The sequence below is a fragment of the Hirundo rustica genome, chromosome 20, assembly GCF_015227805.2.
Source record: "Hirundo rustica isolate bHirRus1 chromosome 20, bHirRus1.pri.v3, whole genome shotgun sequence".
Classification (NCBI taxonomy): Eukaryota; Metazoa; Chordata; class Aves; order Passeriformes; family Hirundinidae; genus Hirundo; species Hirundo rustica.
The window spans coordinates 10895140-10917799 of NC_053469.1; the positions used below are offsets into that span (position 1 = coordinate 10895140).

General features: G+C 58.7%; 1 protein-coding gene across 4 annotated transcripts; it reads left to right on the forward strand.

The window, feature by feature from the left end:
* Positions 1-332: 332 nt before the first annotated feature.
* On the forward strand, positions 333-21938 carry NPDC1 (neural proliferation, differentiation and control 1). 4 transcript variants are annotated; one of them, XM_040083620.1, is made up of 9 exons: positions 333-477; positions 13302-13445; positions 18676-18783; positions 18908-19084; positions 19201-19267; positions 20223-20307; positions 20458-20537; positions 20634-20738; positions 21699-21938. In XM_040083620.1, the coding sequence occupies exons 1-9, from the start codon at positions 381-383 to the stop codon at positions 21715-21717; spliced, it is 882 nt and encodes a 293-aa protein (XP_039939554.1). In that variant the 5' UTR covers positions 333-380; the 3' UTR covers positions 21718-21938. The 4 variants fall into 4 exon arrangements, with proteins under 4 accessions (XP_039939554.1, XP_039939553.1, XP_039939551.1 ...); XM_040083619.2 differs by having other exon boundaries at positions 20634-20730; XM_040083617.1 differs by having other exon boundaries at positions 20223-20537; positions 20634-20730.
* Positions 21939-22660: the final 722 nt, after the last annotated feature.

Consider the following 22660-nt stretch of genomic DNA (forward strand, 5'->3'; position numbering starts at 1 on the left):
AGCCCGGCCCCACAGCCCAGCCCCACAGCCCGGCCCCGCCCCACAGCCCGGCCCCGCCCCACATCCCGGCCCCGCCCCACAGCCCGGCCCCGCCCCACAGCCCGGCCCCGCCCCACAGCCCGGCCCCACAGCCCGGCCCCGCCCCACAGCCCAGCCCCACAGCCCGGCCCCGCCCCACAGCCCGGCCCCACAGCCCGACCCCACAGCCCGGCCCCACAGCCCGGCCCCACAGCCCGGCCCCGCCCCACACCCTGACCCCTCCCCACCGACTGGCCCCGCCCCGTAACCTGGCCCCGCCCCAGGCCCCTCCCCGCCGCCCGCCGGCGCCGCGGCCCTGCGCTCGCCCGTGTCCGTGTGCGTGTCCGTGTGCGTGTCCGTGGATGATGCTGGCGGCCCGGGGTGCTCCCGCCCGCCGCGGAGCGCTGCTGGTGCTGCTCGCCGCCCTCGGATCCTTTCGTCTGCGCTTCGCCCGTGCCGGTGAGTACCTCTTCGTTCCCCTCACTCCCGTGTCCGTGTCCTCTCTCCCTTTCCCCGCGGATGCTCGTGTTCCCTCCCACGACGAGCCCTGGTGCGGTTTCCCCCCCTCTCCTCCATTATCCCCATCCCCACGAGGGATCTGCATCCACGGGTATTCGTGGTTTTGGGTGGAGGCAGGGTAGGAGGTGCCCCCGCCACGAAGCCGCGCGGGGGTTTCTCGCACCCCGCAGCGCTCCCTGGGGACGGGCAGCGCCTCGCCGTCGCTCTCTGCCCGCTGCTGCAGGCAGGGGCCTGGCAGCGGGCGGCCGCGCCGCAGGGCTGGTGCCCAGCAGCTGTTTGGGGAGGGCTGGAGGGACCCACAGATGTGGATCCTGGACCGGGGAAGGAGCACATAGTCATGGGAGCGGCCTTCATGAAGCACCTTTATTGGTCGGAAAAGATTAAAACAACGTCAAAAAAACACCAAAACAAGGAAAAACATAAAGGTGCTGCAGTCAGCGAGCCCTCCCGGGGAGCCGCCGGGGGCTGAGCTGGAGGGAGCCCTGTTTGCCCACCTGCCTCATTACCCCGGGAGTGGCCGCAGCATCTCCCCGTTACACCAGTGACGGTGACATTTCTGCTCTCCGCCAGGGCGGAAGGAATGGGTAGCTTTTTGTCTGCTGAAGGGTTGTTTCAGGCGTTCAGGTTTGGTTTGTTTGAGTTTCCGTCTGCGTTAGGGCATTCCGCCTCCTGGGGCGTCAGGCACTGGACATGCTCCATGTCCCCTTGCTCTGTGCCCGCTGCTGGGGTGCGCAGGGCTGTGATGGGCACAGGGAGCGGCCCAAACACCCCAGCCGGCCCCAATCCCGTTGCTGCCCGCGGGGAAGGCTGTGGCTGCCCTCCCCGGGGAGGTGCCGTGTCCCTGCCTAGGTACGGCCTGTCTCGGGCAGGTGCTTTCCGCCTCGCTGGTGTAGGAGCCGGGAAGGGCCTCCTGGCTCCCAGCATTGTTTGCGGATCCGATATTGTTTCCCCGCTCTGGCTCCCGGCAAGGCGGACGCCGGGCAGGCGGGCGCCAGGCAGGCAGCCTGCTGTCAGCCGGAGCCCGGGTGGCCTCGCCATGCTCCCGTGTGCTCTGAGGGGCGGCAGGAAGCTGCAATAGTTTTTAAATCTCCCAGTGGATCAAAAAGTCTGTGTATTTCCATGTCGGAGGTTGGAGGCGGAGGTGGGGATGGTCCTGCGCTCCCCCTCTTCCCATGAGCCAGGGCTGGGGTGGCCCAGCCAGATGTACTGCTGACACAGGCTGAGGTGGGAGCAAGGAGATCTGGTGGCTCGGATGAGCCACCAGTGATCCAGTATAATCTCCACTCCTCCTGAATTTAAGGAGCTGGTGTGGGATCATCTGGCCTGGCAGTGCTGGTTGGGCAGTCCCTTGAGGGGCTGCTGGGGTGGCTGTGCCTGAGTGCTGTCAGTGAGGGCAGTGACAATCTCCCCTTCCCAGCCCTAGCAGGATGCTGGAGGTGAGGTGAGTGTGAGGAGCCTGGCACTGCATCAGCAGCCTGTTCCAGTGTTGGGATATTGCACACTCTTGGCACACGTGGGGTTGGATTTTTAGCTCAAGCTCTTTCCCCTGAGAGAAGCTGGGGACGGTGTTTTTGCGCTGGTTCCAAGAGCAGCGTCCCATTGCCGGGAGTTCGAGGTTGTGTGGCATGTGGCAGTGGGGAGCTCCAGGTAAGTTTCTGCTGAGGATGGCTGAAGAGATATCCCTGGGATGCAGAGTAGGTAAAGGAATCTCTGTCCCAGCCCCACCACCTTCCTCTGAGTGCAGTGGGGCACAGGAAACATTGGCTGCTTCTTTTTACTTATAATTGCCTTTCTTGGGCAGATTGGGGCCAAGCTTGGCTTTCTCTGAGGATGGCTGCGGGATGGAGGTGGCAGGCCTGGGAGCAGCTCCTGCTCTGTGGTATGCTGGTGAAACTGGGTCCTGGCAAGGAGAGAGCCAAGGAGAAGGTCCTGCGCCATCATACCCATATCCTCCTGCCTCTGCAGCTCCATCAAAACTTCTTCAGATGGGGATTGGCATCTCCTTCTCCTTCTCCTCCTCACTTTCCTTGGCTGGCACTTTGACCCAGAGCCCCTGCAGCAGATGCCATCTCCCAGGATGCAGCTGCACGTGGTTCAGTAACATCGTCATCTTGGTGTGAGCCTGATCTGAGCTGGAAGAAGGGCAGCAGTGCTTTGAAGGTGCTGCAGGATGCTTTAGGTTTGCTTGCTGCTCCTCAGCTGGGCTTTTTTCTCCCACATGTGATGTATGCATCACACCAGGCTTTGGGCAGAGGCCCTGCCTTGCTTCATTTTCTGGCTTCATTTCCTGGAACATGAGTGAGAGCCGTATTTCTCCCTGCTTCTTGAGTAACTAGGTTGCCAAATTTTATCTATTATTATTGTTATTATTGTAAACAAACAAACAAAAAATGTTTTCCAAATGGCGTGACAGACTAGAACCCCATTTTTTAATAATCCTGAACCCTGCTTGCCACAGCCATCACTTCACATCCTAGACATCTGGAGAAGATGCTCAGCAAAATCTGAGTTGTTTCCAGGCCAAGTGACCCATTTGGCCATGTCTGACCTGCTGGCTTTGCGCTGTCGCTCCTCCTCCTGCCGCTTCGCAGGGACGTGGGTGGGAGCACAGATGCTGGTGCTGATATTGGCTGCCCCTGCTCTGCAGTGGTACAGGACTGCTCAAATTTCCCAGCTGGGCATGGCTAGGCAGGAGCCATCCCCTGGGAAATTCCCAGGCTCAGCCTGTGATGGGATTGTCTGTCTCTTGGCTTTTCCTCCTTGCCTGCTTGTCCGGGCGCTGCACTGGGGGCAAGGTTGTGACACAGTGGGCACAGTGGCCCCAGGGACCCCTGTGCTGACCTCTGAAGCTGTGGCAGCTCCAAGCCTCTCTTGGGAGCTAGACAGCAGCACTGGTGCTGCACCCGTGGTGCTTGCAGGGGCCTGGCTGCTCTGCCGAGCTCCGTGGGGCTCTGCCCAGTGGGTGAACAGGGAGTGGTGGTCTCTCAGCCCCACAACACTCATGAGTCAGACCGCAGGAAACAGCTCGAGTTCTTTCTTGAGGCACAGGAAAGATTGTCTGGGTCATCCCCCCCCCTGAGAGTGGTGGCAGTGGTGGGCAGTGGTCCTACTCAGCCACCCCATCTCTTCAAGCCTCTCTTGGCTGCATGGTGGGGTGTCCTCTGCCACACTGGTGCAGACAGTGTTTCCCCATGCAGCAGCTGGGGTGCTGCTCCCAAGTTTAATTTTCCATGTGGTTTTATTCTTGGGGATAATGTCCCCACCTTGTTCTCTGTGGTTACATGTACTCAGCTGGCTCCCACTGTGGGAAAGGAATCCTTGTGCCAGTGAGGTGTGGAGGAGCTGGGATGTGGGGCACAGGCATCCCATGGGGCTCCAAGGAGCTAGTACTCATCCTGGGGACATGGGCAGGGTTCCATCTGTAGGCCTGAGGAGAGGGAATGGGTGGAAAGATACCTGATAATTCCAATTGCAGAATCAGCATCAAGGAAGAGTTTATGGAAGAGATGGGGTGAAAGTCCCTCATCCCTTTTGGGGACTCACAAATCCATGTGCACCCCAGCAATACCCTGGAGGTGCCAGCGCGTGGAGAGCAGGAGCTCAGGGCGGGGAGACTGGGATTCCAGAACCACGGGCCTGCTGCTTGCACTTTGTCCGTGATTTCCTGGCAGCTCTGGAGACCAGTCCCCCACTGCAGGTATCCCACATGCAGTCCCCAGGGAGCCTGGGTCTCCTCGCAGCACAGGGAAGGTGCATCAATGTTTGCCTGAAATGTCTCTTCTGGGCCATGGGAGTATTAAGGGAGGTAATCGGCTTAGCCCTGCTGGGTGCTTCTGGGGGGGCACAGCGTCGGGGGGGGGACAGTGTGGTCAGGGCACTGGGGACAGCGAGGTTGGTGGTGGATGCTGGAGTCTAGAGGGATGATGGGAGGTACCAGGGGTGACAGTGTGGCAGAGGGAGCAGAAGGGGTCACGGGATGGACAACGTGCAGGAGACAGGAGAGGCGTGGCAATGCTGGGGACAGGAAGAGTGATAGCACAGCGGGGACTCCGGGAATGAGAAAGTTAATGGGGGCTGCTGTGGATGAGAGCATCGATGCGGTGATGGGCATGTTGTAGACAGGATCGGTGGTTTGGTGCCCAGGGACAACAGGGTTGATGGGATGCTCTCTCCCCATGTGCAAGGTGCTGGGTCCTTGGGCACAGGGTACAGAAGCTGCCATCAGTCCCATCCCTGCATTAAATCCATAAACACAGTGCCCTGGTGCTTGGTCCCCACCAAAAGCTCTGGGTCTAGCCCATGATGGGGGTAGTGGCTCCCCAGGGCCTGGCCCCAACACCACTGCCAGCACGGAGGCATAACCCAGCACTGCTGCTGCTCCAAATGGCAGCTGCAGGCCTGTAATTAGCCACTTTGTGAGCTAATGAGAACTGCAGTGAGAAGAAACTGGCCGTTAAGTGCCTGGAGTGAGCTTTGAATTGGAGGAAGGAAATGCAGCCAGAGCTGGTCCTGGTCCCTGCCTTATCCTGCCCCGGAGCACCGTGGGCTGCAACTGCCCATGTTAACCCATGCACGCCGTGACACATCCTGGGGTACTTCCTGCACAGATAGAGGATGGCAAAGCCTGTGGAGAGGTATTTATTGTTTGAGTGGGAGCCCATTGCACTAGGTAGGTGACATTAGAGGTGCCATGTCAGCTGAGTGCTGGTGGGGACCCTGACTCTTCATGATACAGGGGTTCCCTGGGCTCATGGCCCCTGTTGTGTTCCTGTAGAAAGGAGACTGTGGTGGAGGCAGAAGTGTGGAAGGTACAGGTCTCCAGTGCACCCATAACACCCACAGCTGCTGCAAGGGAGTGCTCCTGGGGAGCCTGCCACTCTCTTGTGGTTGAGGAGCTGCTGTGCCTCGGGGAGTTCGTGATCTCACACCTGTCAGAGAGAGAGAGAGGGCCCTAAATCGGGAGAGAGCATGGCCGATGAGCTGCTGTGACGTGACCCATCCTGCAGCCATCATTCCTGGCTTCCTGGCTATGAAGGAGCTGGGTCTTCCTATGCAGCATGTACCCCAAAATCTCTGGGTCCAGCTCTTTTGGCACCATCTGCAGCCCTTTTTAAAGAGCCCTGGGATGTGGCATGCACCAGCACTCCTAGGATGCAGCTGTGCATCCCATGGACCCCCAATTTCTGTGTTGATGGTCTCTCAGTTTCTGGGCTCTGCCCCCTAGGACATGATGGCCCTGCAGGTCTTTATCACTGGCGGTAGCTGAATCAGCACGGGCGTAGCCATAGGTGCAGCCCCAGCGGGGTGGGTGCTGCAGCCTCTGTGTTTCCACCTGCCCCTGCTCTTGTGTGTCCACCGGCACAGAGGGTGCCCACTCAGAGTCTCCTTGCCAGCCCTTGTTCCAAAGGCTGTTTTTCCAAAGGCTGTTCTTCTAATGGGTGTTCCAACAGCCATAAAGGTTGGCCCCTATTGCTCCAGCACCCGTGGGTGAGGAGCTATGTCCCAAGGCACCTGTTTCAGGGTGATGGGCTGGTGGGAGCACCAGGGCTGGTGCCAGGCAATGACTAGACAAAAGGGAGCTGGACAGACAGACAGAAGCCCCACCTTGAACAATGCCACCTCTGTGCTGCTGGAGTCATCAGCAAAATGATGCTGGTGCCTCTTTCCCAAAGGCTGCAGGATTTCTTTGGTGGTGGTGTAGGATGGCTTTGGCTTTACTAAAGAGCATCTTGGCCCTGGTGGGCGCAGCGGTGCTGCTGCTCCAAATGGGTGTTTCCAGCCCAGTAGTGAGAGTGCATGGGAGCCTGTGGCTGTTTTCAGCTGACCAAGCTGTGGTGACCCCTGGCCTGGCAGCTCCTTGGGTGCTGAGCTGCGGTGTGGGTTGCCTCTCCCCCCTCCCTGCCATCACACAGAGGGAGCTCAGCCAGGGCTGTGGCTGGGCAAGTGTGTACCCATGGGGTGCTCTCCTGCTGATGAGTCAGTGTCCAGGAATGCCAGGAGGAGAGAGCTGGACCCCACCCCTTACCTCCCGACTGCTCAGTGTTTCAGCTGGGTCTGAGGTGCCGGGGCTGCCCGTCCCCTGCGATGCCAGTACAGCAGGGGTTCAGAACAGTGCTGTGCTGCTCACTGGAGCGTTCCAGAACACCTCAGGGCTGCAAGGAGGGGCCCCTTGATGGTGCTTGCTGTGCACTATAGCTCTGGCCACCAGCTGCTTCGCTTGTGACGTGGTGCAAAACCTGCCCAATAAGCAGGGAATTAAAGAACCCAACCCTGGCCCCAGCAGGCTCAGGACATGTGCAAAGATCGTTGGTATTTACTTGAGCAAAACCTGATAAACAAGATTTAAAGTGGGTGGTTCAGGCTGCAAAGAGCAGCCAGATGCATTGGGATGAGGTGGCTTCGGTGACAGCTTGGGGTCCCCAGTGTGGGTGGGTGTGCATACAGCGAAGCCAAGCCAGCGGCTGGTTTGGGCAGGCAGGCCTGAGAAAATGGTGTGAGGCACCTGGTTTGCCTTTTCTTTTTTTTTACTATTTCTTGTCTTCCTGAATATCTGAAGCCAGTTGTGGCTGGAGACCCGCTGCACTGCAGGGGCACGGGGGGATGCAGTGGCGCACATTCTGGATGTAGCAGCCTCTGCAGGGATGGACTTGGGGCTGTCGGCATCCAGGGTTGTTGAGGCTGAGATACCAGGGGGTCTCGCTGGCTTGGTGCTCTCCTCACTGGTCACAGGCAAGGAGAGCCATGTCCTCTTCTACCTCTAGGCTCTGCCCAGTCTCTGCTGGGGTCTGTATCTGTGATTTGGTGGAGCTGTTTCCACCTGTCCTGGTGCTATCTCCTGCTCCTACAGCCCTGTCAGTCCAGCTGTTTCATTTGCACAACAGGCAGGCTGCCAGGGCAAGGAACAGGGATTTTTCTGGCCTAGCTAAGGGCTTTTGAGTAGTGATGACACTAAATTCTACTCCTTCAGCCTCATGGAGATTGCCTGGTTCTGCCCCAGCCTGGAATCACAGGAGCAACTTGGGATTTTGGGGTGCTTGTAGATGGGGTCTCCTCTAGAGCAGGGACAGGCTCTGGGGGAACACTGGTGGTTGGGAGGCAATGTGTTTGGGAATGCTGAGGGCTTGGCATCTCCCCACCTCTGCAGGAACCTGGCTCAGCTCCTCCTGGCCCTCCCTTTCCGCCTTGGCATTGAACATGGAGCAGGACAAGGCTCTGGAAGTGGGTTGTGATGGCCTCAGGGCTGCAGCGTAGGTGTCCACCAGACTGTCTGCACTGCCTGTAGCCCATGGCTCTGGGCTGGTGGGCCCAAAGCAGCAGCAGCAGGATGGGGGTAGGAGGTGAGCGTGCGGGGAGTGCTGATGAGGCCTTTTCCTATCGTTCCTGGGCGGGGGGCTGTGTCTGGTGGGACTGTCCCATCAGTGGGAGCGTCCCCTCGGTGGGAGCAGGATGCAGTGAGGTGTTTGCTGTGCAGGCATGGGGAATGCTCACAGGGGTTCCCTGCAGGTGCTCCCTGTCCCTACCCTGTGGCCCAAGGCTGTTGGTATTGTTTCATGGTTGTGACAGAAACTGTGCTGGAGATCATCTCTGCTGGCTGGGCCAGACCTCAGCACCCACCAACTGAAGCTGGGAGCCAGGACACGAGCCCTGGTGGCCTCGGATGGGAGCTGGTGGCATGTTGCCTCTGCCTGACCAAATCTGCTGAAGCACAAAGCGCTTCCAGCTGCTCTCCCACTGGTGGACTAGCACACGCCAGTGCTGCTGCAGGACATGGGGCCAGACTGGTGGCCATGGCTGCGCCATGTGCTCTCCCCAGCAGTGATGTGATGTGACCAGTGTCCCCCCACTCCTGGTTTGTGGGGTCAGTGCTGCAGAGAGCCCTGCTCTGCTGTCTCTGCGTGAGAGGGGGCTTGACTGCTGTACTTTCAGGGGCAGGAAAATGCACCAGTGATGTGAACAGCTGCTGGCAGTGGCAGGGCATGTACAGGGACTGCCCAAGCAGTGGTGCCAGCTGTGTCCAGGAGTGGGCATTGCTCCAGGGGTTCAGCCTGGTCCCCATCCATCTTCTTCCTAGTGTAAGAGTCAGCAGGGCAGGGAGATGCTGCTAGGTCAGGAAGCCCACCAGGTCGAAGCCACCAGAGGGATATCCATCCTGCAGTCACTCTATGTGTCACCTGTGGCTGGTATGTGTCACCTCTGCTTGGTGTGTGTCACCCATGGCTAGTGTGCACAGCTCCAGCCTGGCATTGTTACTGCAGCTGCTGGCAGTCACTGCCCCTGACTCCCTTCAGGAGCCACATCCCCCAGTACGGGGCAGTGCAGGGGAGGTGCTGGGGTGCCTCAGCAACCCCTGTTCCTGCCTGCTGCTGGACAGCAGCACTGCCCCTGGCCAGGGAGGCTGTGGACAGGGGGTAGTGAGACCTCGGGGGCTGGGATCTGGTGGGGGCACTATGCCAGCCTGCCTGCCTGATGCCTGCCCACCAGCCTGCCCAGGGCCTGCTCCAGAGCGCTCCTTCAGAGCCAGGAGCACTTTGCAGAGCTGGGAGGGAGCCACGGCCAGTGGCAGCTGGCAGTGGAAGTACTGGGAGGGCAGGCGGCAGGCAGGGCCCACAGCAGTTCCCACATTATCTGGGAGGAGGAAGAGGAGAAGGAGTGTCCTTGGAGTGGAGCTGGCAGAGACCACAACACTGCAGGCCCTGTGGGGGCTTCTGCTACTGCTGGGCCTCTGTCATGACCTTGCTGTGGTCTTCCCTCAGCCTTAGCCAGCATGCAGGGGCCCGACAGGGAGACCTGCACCCTGTTCCGCAGACACCCCAATATGCCCCCATGCTCAGTGCCTTTGTCAGACCAGGTCATGCTGCTGGGACATGGTCCCGCTGCCATAGAGGGGCCAGACCTGGTGGTCCTGGGCAGGTTGCTCTGTGCCCACGTGGCTGTACAGCCAGAGCCCAGTGGGCTCTGCCAGCTCACACTGTTGACACTGGGGCTGGTAGCTGAGAGGGAGGCTGGGTGTTGGCATTGCTGGGACCTTAACCATTCCCACCAGTGCTTAGTGCTAATTAATTATCCTCTTACATTCACTTTTATCTCTCTGTCTGCAGCAGTGATGCAGCAGGGGCAGTCCTTGCCTTCCTGGCCACACAGATGTCCTCCTTGTGTTTTTTTTGTTTCTTTTTCACCTGTATGTTTGGGCATGAGTGTGGAAGAGCTGCTCCACCCAGTCTGTGACTGCCAGTGGCTCTATGCCCTGCCTGGGCACCCCTGACACATGGACTCTCCTGAGTACCACCCTGGGTGCCTGGCACAGCTCTCCTCCAGATGAGTCCTTGGGGATGGAGCTTTGTGCTCAGCTTTCTCCCATGGATAACACATCCTGAGGCCTTGCTGCTCGCATGACCATGTTTCCTCCTGGGCACATGTCTGTTTCTGCTTACATGTGTCCCTAGCTCATGCCTACCTTCTGTCTGTGCCAGCTGCTGTGTCCTATGCACCTGCTGGCCTTGGGCTGGGATCCTGCCTACAGGGAGCCACTCAGCTCCTCCAGCACTGGCAGCTTGGCCCAGGCCTGGGCTTGGTTTAAGGGGTTACCCCAGTTGTGCTGTTCTGTGCACAGGACTTGAGCACCATGGCAGGGCAATGACAGCAGCTGAAGCATCCCCCTCCTCTGAACACCCCTGGCACATCTGGACAGTGGCATGCTGGCTGTGCCATGTCTGGTGCTGGCCGCACATTCCATATTTGCTCTCTCCTCTGGTCTGTACTGTCCTGCTGGCAGGGCAGTGCAAGGTTAGGGTCCTCGCAGGACCCCAGCCGGACCCCAGCTTGGGTCCCTCTGCCCATCCACTTGTGGCCAGGCCACATTGGGCTGCACTGGTGCTGAGCAGGGGGCATGATTGCAGTGGTGGGATCCCAAACTCCCCCAGATTCAACGGCAGCCCTGCGGGTACAGAGGCAAGACTGGGAGCTGTAGCAGGTATGCTGGCACTGGTAACAGGTGGGTGGCATGGTGGTGACATGACCACAGCTGGGTGTAATTGGGACACACGTGCTGTGCCAGCCTTAGTACCTCACCTTGGGGTGAGTGTTCGGAGGGGCGACCCATGGCCAGAGTTCTGGGGAACCCACCACCTGCCTGCTCGAGCACTGGGCAGGTGGCACCAGCCCCCAGGAATGTGTAAGTGTGCGAGGGTGGGGTAGTGTAATGGGGCAGCATTGGGGCAGTGTAGTTTGGCAGCCCCACAGGGTGGCAGCGGTCAGGGTTGGAGGCGCCCGTGTGGCGCCTGGGTGCTGGGATACAGAGTGCTGGGCCCGCATCACCTAGCACGGCACCGAGGTGCACACTCCCACCAGCACAGGAATATCACTGCTCCGCTTGAGGTGGGCTCAGAGGGTGGCAAAGCCCCTCAGTCCACAGGGTGCCCACACAGTGCTGCCAGCTCACCAGTCACTGGCTGGTGAAACATGGGGAGCTCTGAATTGCAGCCAGTGACAGCTGGGCAAGCACAGCTTGTTCCTCAAACAGAGATAACAGCCTTCACTGGGATCCAGCCTGGGCTTTATTTACCCAGTTGCTGGACTCTGGCTCAGGGCTCTTCCCCCATCACTCCTCACAAGGTGGCTCTGAGGGTCTTGTCGATGTCCGGTGCTATGGGGTGACTCACACTGGGGTAACTTTCTCCACCAATTATCAGCTTTTAGCAGCACCTCTTTTGGGTGGAAGTGTTTCCATGAGCCTGTGGCACAGAGATGGGCCCCTACAGGTGTGTTCCCCAGTGTCCCACGGGGCTGTGACATGTCCCCAGCCTGAGGCTGCACAGTGCCACAACCCCCCCACACCGATTTTTAAACAAAGCGGCCTTGAGAGTAATCCTGGGGAGGTGAACCCAGGAGCCAAGTCCAATTTCTGTGCTTAGCCATCTGATTATTTGCCCATTAAGCACTAATTGCCCCCCACACCATCTCTGGGGAGCAAATAGTCCAGCAAAAAAAACAGCTCCCATGGGCACAGTGGGCACTTGCCCCCACCCCAAGTGCACCTCCTCCAGGCTGCCGTGCCTGGCGGTCAGCCAGCATTAAAATTGCAGTTGCTGCACCCTTGCCAGTGCCAGCCAAGGTGGGGAAGGTGATGACTTCCTCATGGGGTGCAGTGGGAAGTTGCCTGGGCACAAGCTGGGGGTTCTTAGTAGCAGCTGCACTGTCCAGGGAGCAGTTTGATGGTGAAATATGGCCATGCAAAGGCAGGGGGCTGCATCCTGGTGGTTCCATCCCCTCAGCTGTGGACAGGGTGCTGACCCCTCGCCTCTGGTGTGCTGCAGGCTGGGGATCCTCAGGACAGCCCCACAGTTGTTGTGCCCCTCGCCGTGGAGTGCACCGAGGCTGTCCCCGGTGTTGCCGTGCCCAGGCACAGGTGCAGGGACAGGCAGGTGACTGGTGCATTGCTGGTGTGGGTGTGGGCGGTGAGGGCTGGCAGGGACCGCCTGGGGCACGTGGCCCGGTGCTGGGAGCTGGTTCCTGCTGTGACTCATTGCCAGCCTGGCCCTGCTCCCAGTGCAGCCCCACAGTCCTGCTCTCTGCCCCCTACTGCGGGAATGCCCCTGCACAGCAAAGTGAGGGGCAGTGTAGGGCAGCTGTGTGCCACACCCCCATCCAGCTGTGCAACCCTGTCCCGCTGTGGCCCCATCCAGCTCTTCTTCCCACAAGCTGTGCCCAGCCTGAGTGCTGAGTGCACTGAGGAGCAACTGGTTCTACTGCCACCAGCTTGTGAGGAAAAGACACTTGTGCTGCAGCAGGACCAGCAGTGTCAGCATCAAATCCAGGACCCCAGTGTGTCCCCACCAGCCCCCTGCCGCAGGTAGTACCTGAGTGCTGGCCCCTCGTGTCGCAGTTCCTGTCTCCAGCTCTGCACGTGTTTTGCCACCATCACCTGGCGGAGGACTCAGCTTTGTAGGACCTTGTGTGCCCCAGGGAGGTCCATCTCCTGGGGTGAAGACCCAGCCATGATGGCACTGCCGTGATCCAACGGGTTGGTGAGGCTGGAACCTGGGTGACTCATGCCTGTACCCAGGGAGTGGAGACTCACTGGGACTGGCATGGGCATGAGATGCCCCACGCAACTGCCACCGAGGTTTGCAGTGCCAGGGAGGGCTGGCTCCTGCTGCTTCCTCCAGGGAACACCAAAGAGATGGGAGCCTACGTGTTGGTACCAGCACTGTCACACCCCACTGAGGTTTTGGGGGAGTTGGTTTGGGACTTTTAGTTTGACAGTCACCACACAAGCATTGGTTTTTGCTGGTTGGATTTCGTCTCCCCATGCAGGGCAGGCAGGGGGGCAGCTGATCCTGGTCACTGCCAGCTCTGCAGGGCTCAGAGTGTCCTGCAGCACTCCCACAAAGTGTCCCATGGGATGGTGGCACCCTGGGGCTGGAGAGCCTTGTGGGGTGTGGGCACTGCGTGCTTATTGCTGCACACTGCCTTGTGCAGGTCATGGAGTCACAGACCACCTCAAGCTGGAGGGGGCCCATGAAGATCATTGAGTCCAACTCCTTGGTCATTAAGCTCGTGGTTAATTCCAGCTGGTAATGGCTTTGTGAAAGCAAAGCAGGGCCAAGGGGCAGCTGTGGTGAAGCCCGTTGATAGCTGTGAGCTGCAGCAGGAGCAACCATGGGCAGCGCAGGGCAGCTGTGTCCCACTCTAAGAGACCATGAACAGACCTGGGGGCGTGTTTGACCCCTCTCCTCCTCCTGAGCTGTTTTGTCCTATCCCCACAGCAGCGTCGTGTCCCCGGAGCCTGGACTGTGCCCTGCAGCGCCGAGAGTTCTGCCTGCCAGGGTCGGGTGTCTGCGGGCCCTGCCTGCCCCCCTTCCAGGAGGACGACCGTGGGCGCTGTGTCCAGAAGCAGCTCTCACCCAGTGGTAGGTGCACCCACCCTCCACCCCTCTGTCTGCACACCTACCTACACACCTACCTTGCAGCTCTGGGAGGTTTTATGCCTCAGGGCAGCCCCCCACCCCAGCAGTACCCCATCCTCTTCTTTCTCTCCAAGGCAGCTGTATGTCTGTAGGGGCAGCTGCTCTTCTCCCTCTCACCCCACTTGTCTCAGCTGGGGGGGTAGTAGTTTGGGGCTGGCAACCCCATTCTGCTCTACGTGCATCCTGCTCTATGTTCATCCTCCTCTGGTGACTGCGTATAGCCCTGGCAGCACTGCGGGGAGCCCAGGACCTCCAAGGACAGGAGTAGGACAAGCAGCTTCTGGGGATCTCCAGGGTCTGCCTGGCTGTTCCAGGGTTCAGGCTTGCAGGAGCAGGGGAGCCGTTTTCAGCACACAGAGCAGTGACTTATGCTGGTTCTGTGGCTGACTGAAACAGCTGCCCATGGCCTCACTCACCCCGGGGCCGAGCTGGTGCCAGTGTTTGGGATTTCAGTGCCTGATTCCCTTTGGTTTGAGATATTGGGCTGTGGTTCAGGACTTCTGTTTCCTCCTTGGATGATGCCCAGTATCCATGGTGGGAGGGCTCGAGTCAGCTGTGACAGACAGGACCACTCCCTGGCTGCACACCAGGACACTGAGGGCTGCACTGGCTGTTATTCCTGGCTCTGTCCCTGAGGGATCTGAGGGGCTGTGGCAGCCCGGGAGCAGCAGCCCATGCTCACCCAACCCAGCTTTGGCACCTGTGCCCCTGGTTCAGCTGCAAAGATGGTGCTGGGGGCCAGGCATAGGCATTTTTTAGCGTGACAGTCAACTCTTCATGCAGCTTGGAAAGCTGTGGCAGAGCTGTTTCTGTGCCCCCTTGTCATGGGCTCGTCTCACAGGTGAATTAAGACCATAATTATGGCTCCACACAATTATTTATTGCTATAAAGTGGAGTGACGTCTGTGGCTGGGGAAGAGACCAGGACTGGCCACACCCTCAGGCTGCTCCTGGTGGGTTCTGCTGGAGACCACCTGGAGGTAAGGTATTCTGGAGTGCCTCTGAGTCACCTCCTGGTGCAGAACATATTGGCATCTCCCCCAGCCCACCCTTCTCCACCTGCTCTTCACTCCCACTGCCCCCGAAAGTCTCCTGCTAAGGGGTTCCCAACTCCTGGGGAGCTTCTAAAAACATGCAGGGTGGCTTGTCCTGTGCCAGGCAGGATGGACAAGCACTGGTCATTGAACCAGGGAGGCAGCTCCCCCTGCATCTGAACTCCATGCAAACATGAAGGGGTCCTCTGGGTTTTGGGGATTGCTTTGTGTCGTTGAGCACGTTCAGGATGCTGTTGGAGTGCAGCTGGAGATGTCTCTTGCCCATGGCTCAGCCCAGGTGAGTACATGGAGGATGTCAGAACCCAGCATGCCTTCAATGCCATTCCTCCTAACCAGAGAATGAAATTCTCTGTAAATCAGAGGGGAGGCCCCCAAAGCAAGGCCCTTTGGCTGAAATGAGACAAATGCCTGGGGGGATAAAAGGGGATGCCACAGGGATGGGGGTCTAGACTTGGCATTTGACAGCAGTCAGCACCCCTGCCATGGGCTCTTCATCCACTGACACTGAATGGCTTTAGCAGTTGTTTATAGTTTATTTTTTATGTAAAGTCTTGAGAGCAGATTCCCCTCTCACAAGGGCTGCACATGCGCTGGCATCTCCATAGCAACCCAGCTCCTTTCTGAAGGATGTGGCCACAGTTGCCTCTTCACCCAGAGAGATGCAGGACCACTGTACATCCTCTAAGGACCCACTGTGGGAGGATGGTGACACCAAGGTCTGTCCCGGTCCCATCCTGTTATCCCAAGCAATGCCACTGGCTTGTGGCAGCAAAAGTCTGGGGACTGTGGTAAATAAAAAAGGAGCATCCCCTCCTAAATCCTCTTATTTTAGTATCCTGAGGATGCCCAGCTCCTCTTGGCAGGGATGCACCATTTATTTTTCCATGGGGGCCTTCTCATCCTGCCTGTACCTTCGTCTTGTAGCAGCACTGCAGAAGGATGTGAGGATGAAGAGGGGCTGTGATAGCTGCATTTAGGAGGGGATACAAGGCAACAGGGGGCTGCTGTAGCCCAAGGATGCCTAAACCTTTAAAGGGAATACCCTTGCAGCCCTTTGGCTACGTAGGCAGCCCCTTTAAAAGGTTACACATCCTTGAGCCACTTGGGACTGCTGGTGACTCCATCCTGCCGCTGTGCCATCCCCACAGTTCCTGGCGGGAGCCAGGGATCCTCTTCCAAAAGCAGCGTTTTGGGGTGAAAAGCACCATTTGTGGTCTCAGGAGAGCAATGCTGTGAGTGCTGTGTTCCTGCCATTACGTGTAGGGGTCTCAGTATACCCGGCACAGCATCAGTGCAGAGGTAAGATGGGATACATGGAATCTGGGTACAATGCATCCCACAGCAGGCTGTCTGCACCTGGCTGCTGCTGTCTTGCACAGGGCTCTGAGCCCCTCAAAATCCCATGCACACCATGGTGCTGCATGTGTCTGTGCTGTGATGGGTTTGTGTGATGTACTTTGAGATAGCGGGTCTCATCCCTGCTTCTTCTTGACCAGCTTGGAGCCCCACTGTGCTTCAGGAAGCACTTTGGGAAAAGGGGCCTCAGCTCACAGACATGGGGGTTCCCCCTTCCCTGCTTGCTGTGCAAGGAGAACATCAGCCATCTTGGGGCAGGACTATAGAAATTAGTGGATTTGTAGGATTTTTGTGCCCTCCTGTGGACACTTGATTGACACTGTCAGTCACAGGTTTCCTCAGCCCAGGGAAGAAGCCGTATGTGTCTTTTCCTTGGTCCCTGTTTCCCCAAACTGGCAGGGAAGGTCTGTGTCCCAGGGTTGAGCCCTGAGGAGGTGGAAGCCCTGAGGGGAGGCCAGGGGCAGAGCAGAGGGGCTGGGAGGCTTTGTGTCAGCCTGGCTATGCCATCCTGCTGCAGCAGTGGTGGCAACTACCATGAGGGGGCACCCGCACCCCGCACAAGCCCTGCCTGCACCCCGGAGTGCCCCTGTGCGCGTCCTGTGTGCCCTGTGTGCCCTGTCCCTGCCCTGTCCCTGCCCTGCATGCCCTGCGTGCCCTGCCTGGACACTGTTCCTCCCGAGCACCTCTGCCCCTGGGGCAGGAACTGGGGCTCACCCTGGCCCCCTGTTTCCTGGAGCAGTCCAGGGCCAGCAGCTCACACACTCACAGTGCCTGGCAGGACCCAGCCCTCAGTGCCCTCAAAGGTGTGCATCACTGGGGAAGGTTTCGCTGCCACACAGAATGGGACGTGGGCAGCTTTTAGCCGCTAGAAGAGGATTTGGTGATAAAGATGGTTAGTACAGGTAAGTGGCACAGCCCATGCACTCCAGCAATGCTGGGACCCCAAACGGCTGCCCCAGTTTCCCATGTGCCACTTCACACACTCCCACAGGATGGGAGACTGAGGGACATGGCAGCTGCTCTGGCTGCTTTTTCAACTTTTTGTTTTTTTTCCTTTTTCCAGCTACATCACATCCAACACCAACACAGCCTGATGGTGGCACACATGGGATGAACAGGGTTGTTTGCTATGGAGACAGACCTTACCCAGAGTACAGAGCGGAGCCAGAGCCAGAATGTCCCTGTCCCAGGCACTAGGATGTCTCCTCGCAAAGGGCTATCCTCATCCTCGGTACCAGGATGTCCCCCTCAGGCATAGGGCTGACACGCTCAGTCACATGCCAACTCCCTTGCCTGTTGGGGAACCTTGGCCCTGTGTTGGCACCTTGGCACCATGGCACTCACCTGTTGGGCACAGCACTGGCACAGCCCCAACCTGGCATCACTTGGCCATGATGCTGCTCTGGGATGCAAATAACAGGGTGCAAAGAGCCAGGGAAACCCGGGGCTCCAGCCAAGGGTAGGAGGCTGGGGACAGTTTGGGGGCACAAGGGCATGGAGGATGTGGGGACAGTGACTCTCGGTGCTTTTGTTTAAAGCAAGGATGTCCCCCTTTTAAATTGTTTTGTGGCTCATGTGGCTCTAAGTCATGGGGCAGCAAAGCGGTCTTTGTGCATGGCTCCAGAGGAAATCGGGGTTTATTTCCAAGCACCGGATATGAAGACAGATTCCAGAGGAGATGTAATTGTTATAACCTTGAATCATCTGGGAATCAAGCAGCCAGTACTACCTTGCCTTCCTTTGTCTGGATTTAGCCCCAGGAGACAGTCCCTGAGGGGAGAGTCTGAATATGGGCAAAGGAAGCAGGGATAGGATGGGCATTGAGACAGGGACCGGGATGTCTACTGCCTTTTAAGTTGGGTTTAATCCTGTTAAAAGCAATGGTGAGTGTCAGAGATGGACTCTGCTTGATAAGCCTGAGAAGAGCAACTCCAACTCTTGCTGCAATGCTGTAACCTCGTGGGTGGGCACCCCCGGGCTAGAGTGGGAGTCCTGCCTGTGCCTGATGCTGCAGGAGCCCCGTAAGGGGTAAATGTCCCTGGTGAGCACTGTGCTGGGGCGTGGGCTTGGACAGCCACCTGTGAGATGCTGCTGCTGCCAGCCCCTAGGGATACATCCCTCGCTGCATGGAGCACCCCTGCCTGCTACCCAAAGCAGCTGCATCCCACCAGGCACTAGGCAGGAACCTACCCCTCTACTGGAGCAAGGGTTCCCATGCTCTGCTGAACAGCCAAGCTGAGCCCTGCTCTGGGCCCACCCTGGGCCATAAAGGACAATTTGGGGTGAAAACCAGTGTTTGGGTGTCCCCTGACTGTAGCTCACTCTGCTGAAGCTGTGCCTCACTCCCAAGGCAGCAGGGTAGCTGGGCAGTATCCATCTTGGTCCAGGTCCCATCCCTCCTCGCTCAAGGCTGCTGTGTGACCCCAAGGGCAGGGACACAGGGCAGGTCCTGCACACCAGGTGCTGGCACCCTGCCCTCTCTCACAGAGTCTGCAGGACCTGCTGCCTCTGGCATGAAGGCATATGCTGTTGCTCCTGATCCTCCAGTATTTGTGTGGTGAAAATCCCACCAAAAGCAGCAAGGACACACACAAGTCCCAGGCCCCAACTTTTGGAGAGCTGCATCTGAGTGGCCTCAGACTGAACACCACCTGTGTTTGCTGGAGCTGGGACAGGAGCCCCTTCTTGGGTACTGGTCTGGCCCTGGGCATGGGCACATGGCTGCACCCCATAGCGCCTATCTCATACCTCTTCTCCTGCAGGACGAACCTCCATTCCCAGCTTAGAGGCAGAAATTGATTTTCTCGCGGATGTGCTGGCCAGGCAGGAGGCTCCTCTCCATCACCCGCTACAGGATGGCAGACCCAGGAGTAAGTGTTCACTTGCCGCTCCCAGCAGTGCCAGGGACCTCATGGCAGCCAGACCTTGCACCCCAGGCGGGTTTGCCCTCTGGGGCTGCCCAGGCACCACTCACTGCTCTGTCTTCTCCCACAGCTACCCTGGTGCCTGACGGCGGCAGACAGGGTGTGGCCAGTAGGCTGAGAGAGGGCCGTTTGCAGCAGGGTCCTGCCAGCACCATGGCAGCCACCACCCTCCCCACCACTGCCACGGTCCAGAAGTACCCTGGGGTGGAGGCATCCCCCATCCCTGCAAATGACAACATGGTGCTCGGTGAGACCCTGGGACTCGCAGGACGGGGTTTTACACCCTCACCAGGGAAGCATGGGCTGGTGTTACCGTGCTGCCAGCTCACCTGCTGTCCCTTGCTGTCCTCTCCACCTCTGCAGGGCTGATCGTGGTGTGCACAGTGGCCGGGATCTCAGCGCTGATCGTGGCGGCCATCTGCTGGTGCAGGTGAGCTGGGGCTGCTGACAGTCCCTTGGTGTCTCACTCCCAGGGCAGTGTATTCCCATGCTTCCCAGGCATGAGAGGTTGGAAGAGGCAATAGCTACCCTTGCCAGTGCCCCCAAGGTATGGCATCAGCTGGCTGGGGCAGGAAGACGGTAGTGAGACACCCCTGTCCCAGATGCAGACTCCTGGGAGCAGGTGGCACCTGCTATAGGCATAACTGTGGGGCTGGGTGCTGGCACTGCCAGCATGTTGGTGCCTTGTGCCTGTGGAATGGAGGTGGCTATGCCTGTCCTGATGCCTTCACAGGGAACTGGGCTGACCCTCCAAGGGTCACTGCCTCCTGAACAGAGTTGTCTGCTCCTAAGGTTCCCTACATCCTCTAATGGACTAGAAAAGTTATTGTGCCCCACACTGGGCACTGGTGAAGCACCTGAAATCCTGGGTTCAGTTTTGGGGCCCTCATGGCAGGAAGGACATTGAGGGGCAGGAGCGTGTCCAGAGAAGGAAATGGAGCTAGAGAAGGGTCTGGAGCACAAGTCTTATGAGGAGCAGCTGAGGGAGCTGGGAAGGGGCCTCAGCCTGGAGAAAGGGAGGCTCAGGGGGTATCCTCGTGCTCTCCACAAGTCCCTGACGGGAGGGGGCATCCATAGGAGGGTCAGGCTCTGCTCCCAGGGAACAAGGGACAGGATGAGAGGAAATGGCCTCAAGCTGTCTCAGGGGAGATTTAGGTTGGATATTAGGGAAGATTCGGTAAAGGGTGGTCAGGCATTGGAAAGGGCTGCCATGGGGGCATGGTGGAGTCACCATCCATGAAAGTGTTCAGAAAACATGTGGATGTGACACCTGGGGACATGGTTCAGGTGTGGACTTCGGCTGTGCTGGGTTAATGGTTGGACTTGACCTTAGAAAGCTTTTCCAATCTTAGTGATTCCCTAATTCCAATTCCCCTTGCTGGCAGGCTGCAGAAGGAAGTCAGGCTGGCACAGAAAGCAGACTACTCAGCCCAGCGAGTAACCAGCCCCCTGCCCTATGACAAGATCTCGGTAAGGTGTCCATATTCCTCCCTGTGGGATGTTTGGCACTCGGGCCCCAGTGCTCTGCTGGAGGGATTCTCACATGGTGGAGGCCCCCCGCCAGCCAGGCTGGGACCCTCCAAAGTCCAATCTCCACAGCTGTTCCTGCTCTCTCCGCAGCCTGGCGACAAGACACTGGCTCAGAGTGCCCAAATGTACCACTACCAGCACCAAAAGCAGCAGATGCTGTCCCTGGAGAAGTAAGCCGGGAAGCAGACAGCATGTCCTGCTGTTAACTGGGATGGCCCTAATCATCCCACTGGGCTTCACGTCCTCTCTACATCTTCTTCCCCCAGACATAAAGAGGAGCCCAAGCTGCCAGACTCGGCATCATCTGATGAGGAGAATGAGGATGGAGACTTCACCGTGTATGAGTGCCCTGGCCTGGCTCCGGTATGCAGGTGCAGGAGGGCCAGGGGTCTCTGTGCATGTGGGGGTGTCCAACATGTGCCTGGGATGTGCATTTCTGTGTGAGGAGCCTTTTCCACATGTTCTTCGTCAAACCTTGAGGTGGTCCAACCCCTCTGCTCCCCCCACGTCCCTGACCAGCTCCCATTGAAGCTCTCCAGTGGGCAGGAGTGCATGTCCTGGCACAAGGCTTTTCCCTGGGAGCAGAAAACTAGAGCAGCCCTTGCACACCTGACCCACCATTCCTGTGGTGACAGGGACACGGTCACCGGTTCTGGGCACCGGGGCTGGGGGGCTGGGGGGGAGGGGCCCTCGTCCTTGTCCCATCCAAATGCCTGGAGCGCAGACCTTCGAACCCTGACAATCAGAGAGGATGTTCCTGGCTAGCAGGGGACTTCGGGGAAGGGCAGCTCTTAACAGCCCTGGGTACAAAGATCACAAAGGGACGAAGAGGAGCCTTTTACATGGTAATAGCTGTGGAGCGCAGCCATCAGGGCCCAGATGGAGGGTCATCAGTGGGTCTTTACAAGCCCATTAAAGGACACTTGATGGCAGGCTGGCAGTCTGGGCAGGGCACCCCATTCCTGCCAGCCGTGATGGGGGTCCCATCCTGGGGTCCCCAGTCTGAGCAAGGAACTCTATTCCTGCCAGCCAGGCTGGGACTGCTGTCCTGGGGTCCCCAACACAGCTGTGGGGTCCCATCCCACCAAAGACCTTGGGTTTTACACATCACACCCCCCTTCCCCTCCTGCCAGGGAGGCAGCACCTTTCCGGGGTGATGGGAGTCCTGGGGGTCATCATCCATCACAGCCCACTAGGTCGCTCCCCTCCTCCCTCCTGCCTGTCGGGCTGGGGTTCAGACGCAAACCCCTTGGGATGGGGCAGCTGAATCCCAACTGTTTTCTGACCTCCCTCCTTTTCCTTCCTCCATCGCTCTCCCTCCGCCACGGCAGACCGGGGAAATGGAAGTGAGAAACCCGCTGTTCGACGACTCCTCCTTACACCCCTCCAACCCCAAGTCGCACCAGTAACCGCCCCATCTCCTGCACCCAAGCTTGCTACAGACTTTGCCCGCGGCCATGCCCGGTGGGGTGGCCGTGCCAGAGGGGCACCCACAGCTGGGCCGAGGGAGGCTGGCCCCGCGCTGCCAGACTGTTCGACGCCTGCCCAATAAACAACCACTAACAGCTATGTCGGGGGGTGGGGATCGCCCCTGTTTCCAGCGTCCTTGTTCTCTTTGCTGCTGTGATCGCGTCCCTGCGTTGCCCTTTGCTCACCGCTCTCGCGGTTGCGGGGGGGCGGCTGCTTTGGCACAGAAATTTGGGGGAGGGGGAGGCTGCGGCACTGTCCCTTTGTAGTTGGCTTTGAGGAAGGGGCTGCTGCCCTGGCTGCAGCTAAGCTGATGCGTAGCAGCTGGGGAGGAGCCAGAGAGAGGGTCAGAAAGCAGGAGAGGGCCAGGAGGGCTGGGCACACTCATGCCTGGCATCAGGGCTGCCAGCCTGCTCAGAGACCCTCTGCCAGGGTTGGAGTCTTTCCCTGGAGCAGGTGGCATCACTTAAGGGCTTCAGTGCCCATTCTGCCTCCACACCAGTCTGGGCAGCTCCTGGCAGCAGGGTGCTCCTGCTCCTGGCAGCAGGAAGCCAATGGCAGGAGTGGGACCAGCTCGAGCAGGCACTGGCATCATTCCCCAGGATGCTCCTTCAGATGCTGCCCTGTGTTCTGACCCTTTGAGGCGTGTTGGGCTTCAGGTCCCCTGCAGCATGGACAGTCCCAGTGCCACTGTGACCTGGGAGTCCACATCAGTCTGTGCTGGCAGAGGGTGGACTTTCTCTTACAACAGGCCTCAGTGGGGTAAAAGCTCAGAAAAAGTGTTCAGGTTCTTATTTTTAAGCTTATGTGGCTGTGGGGGAGGAAG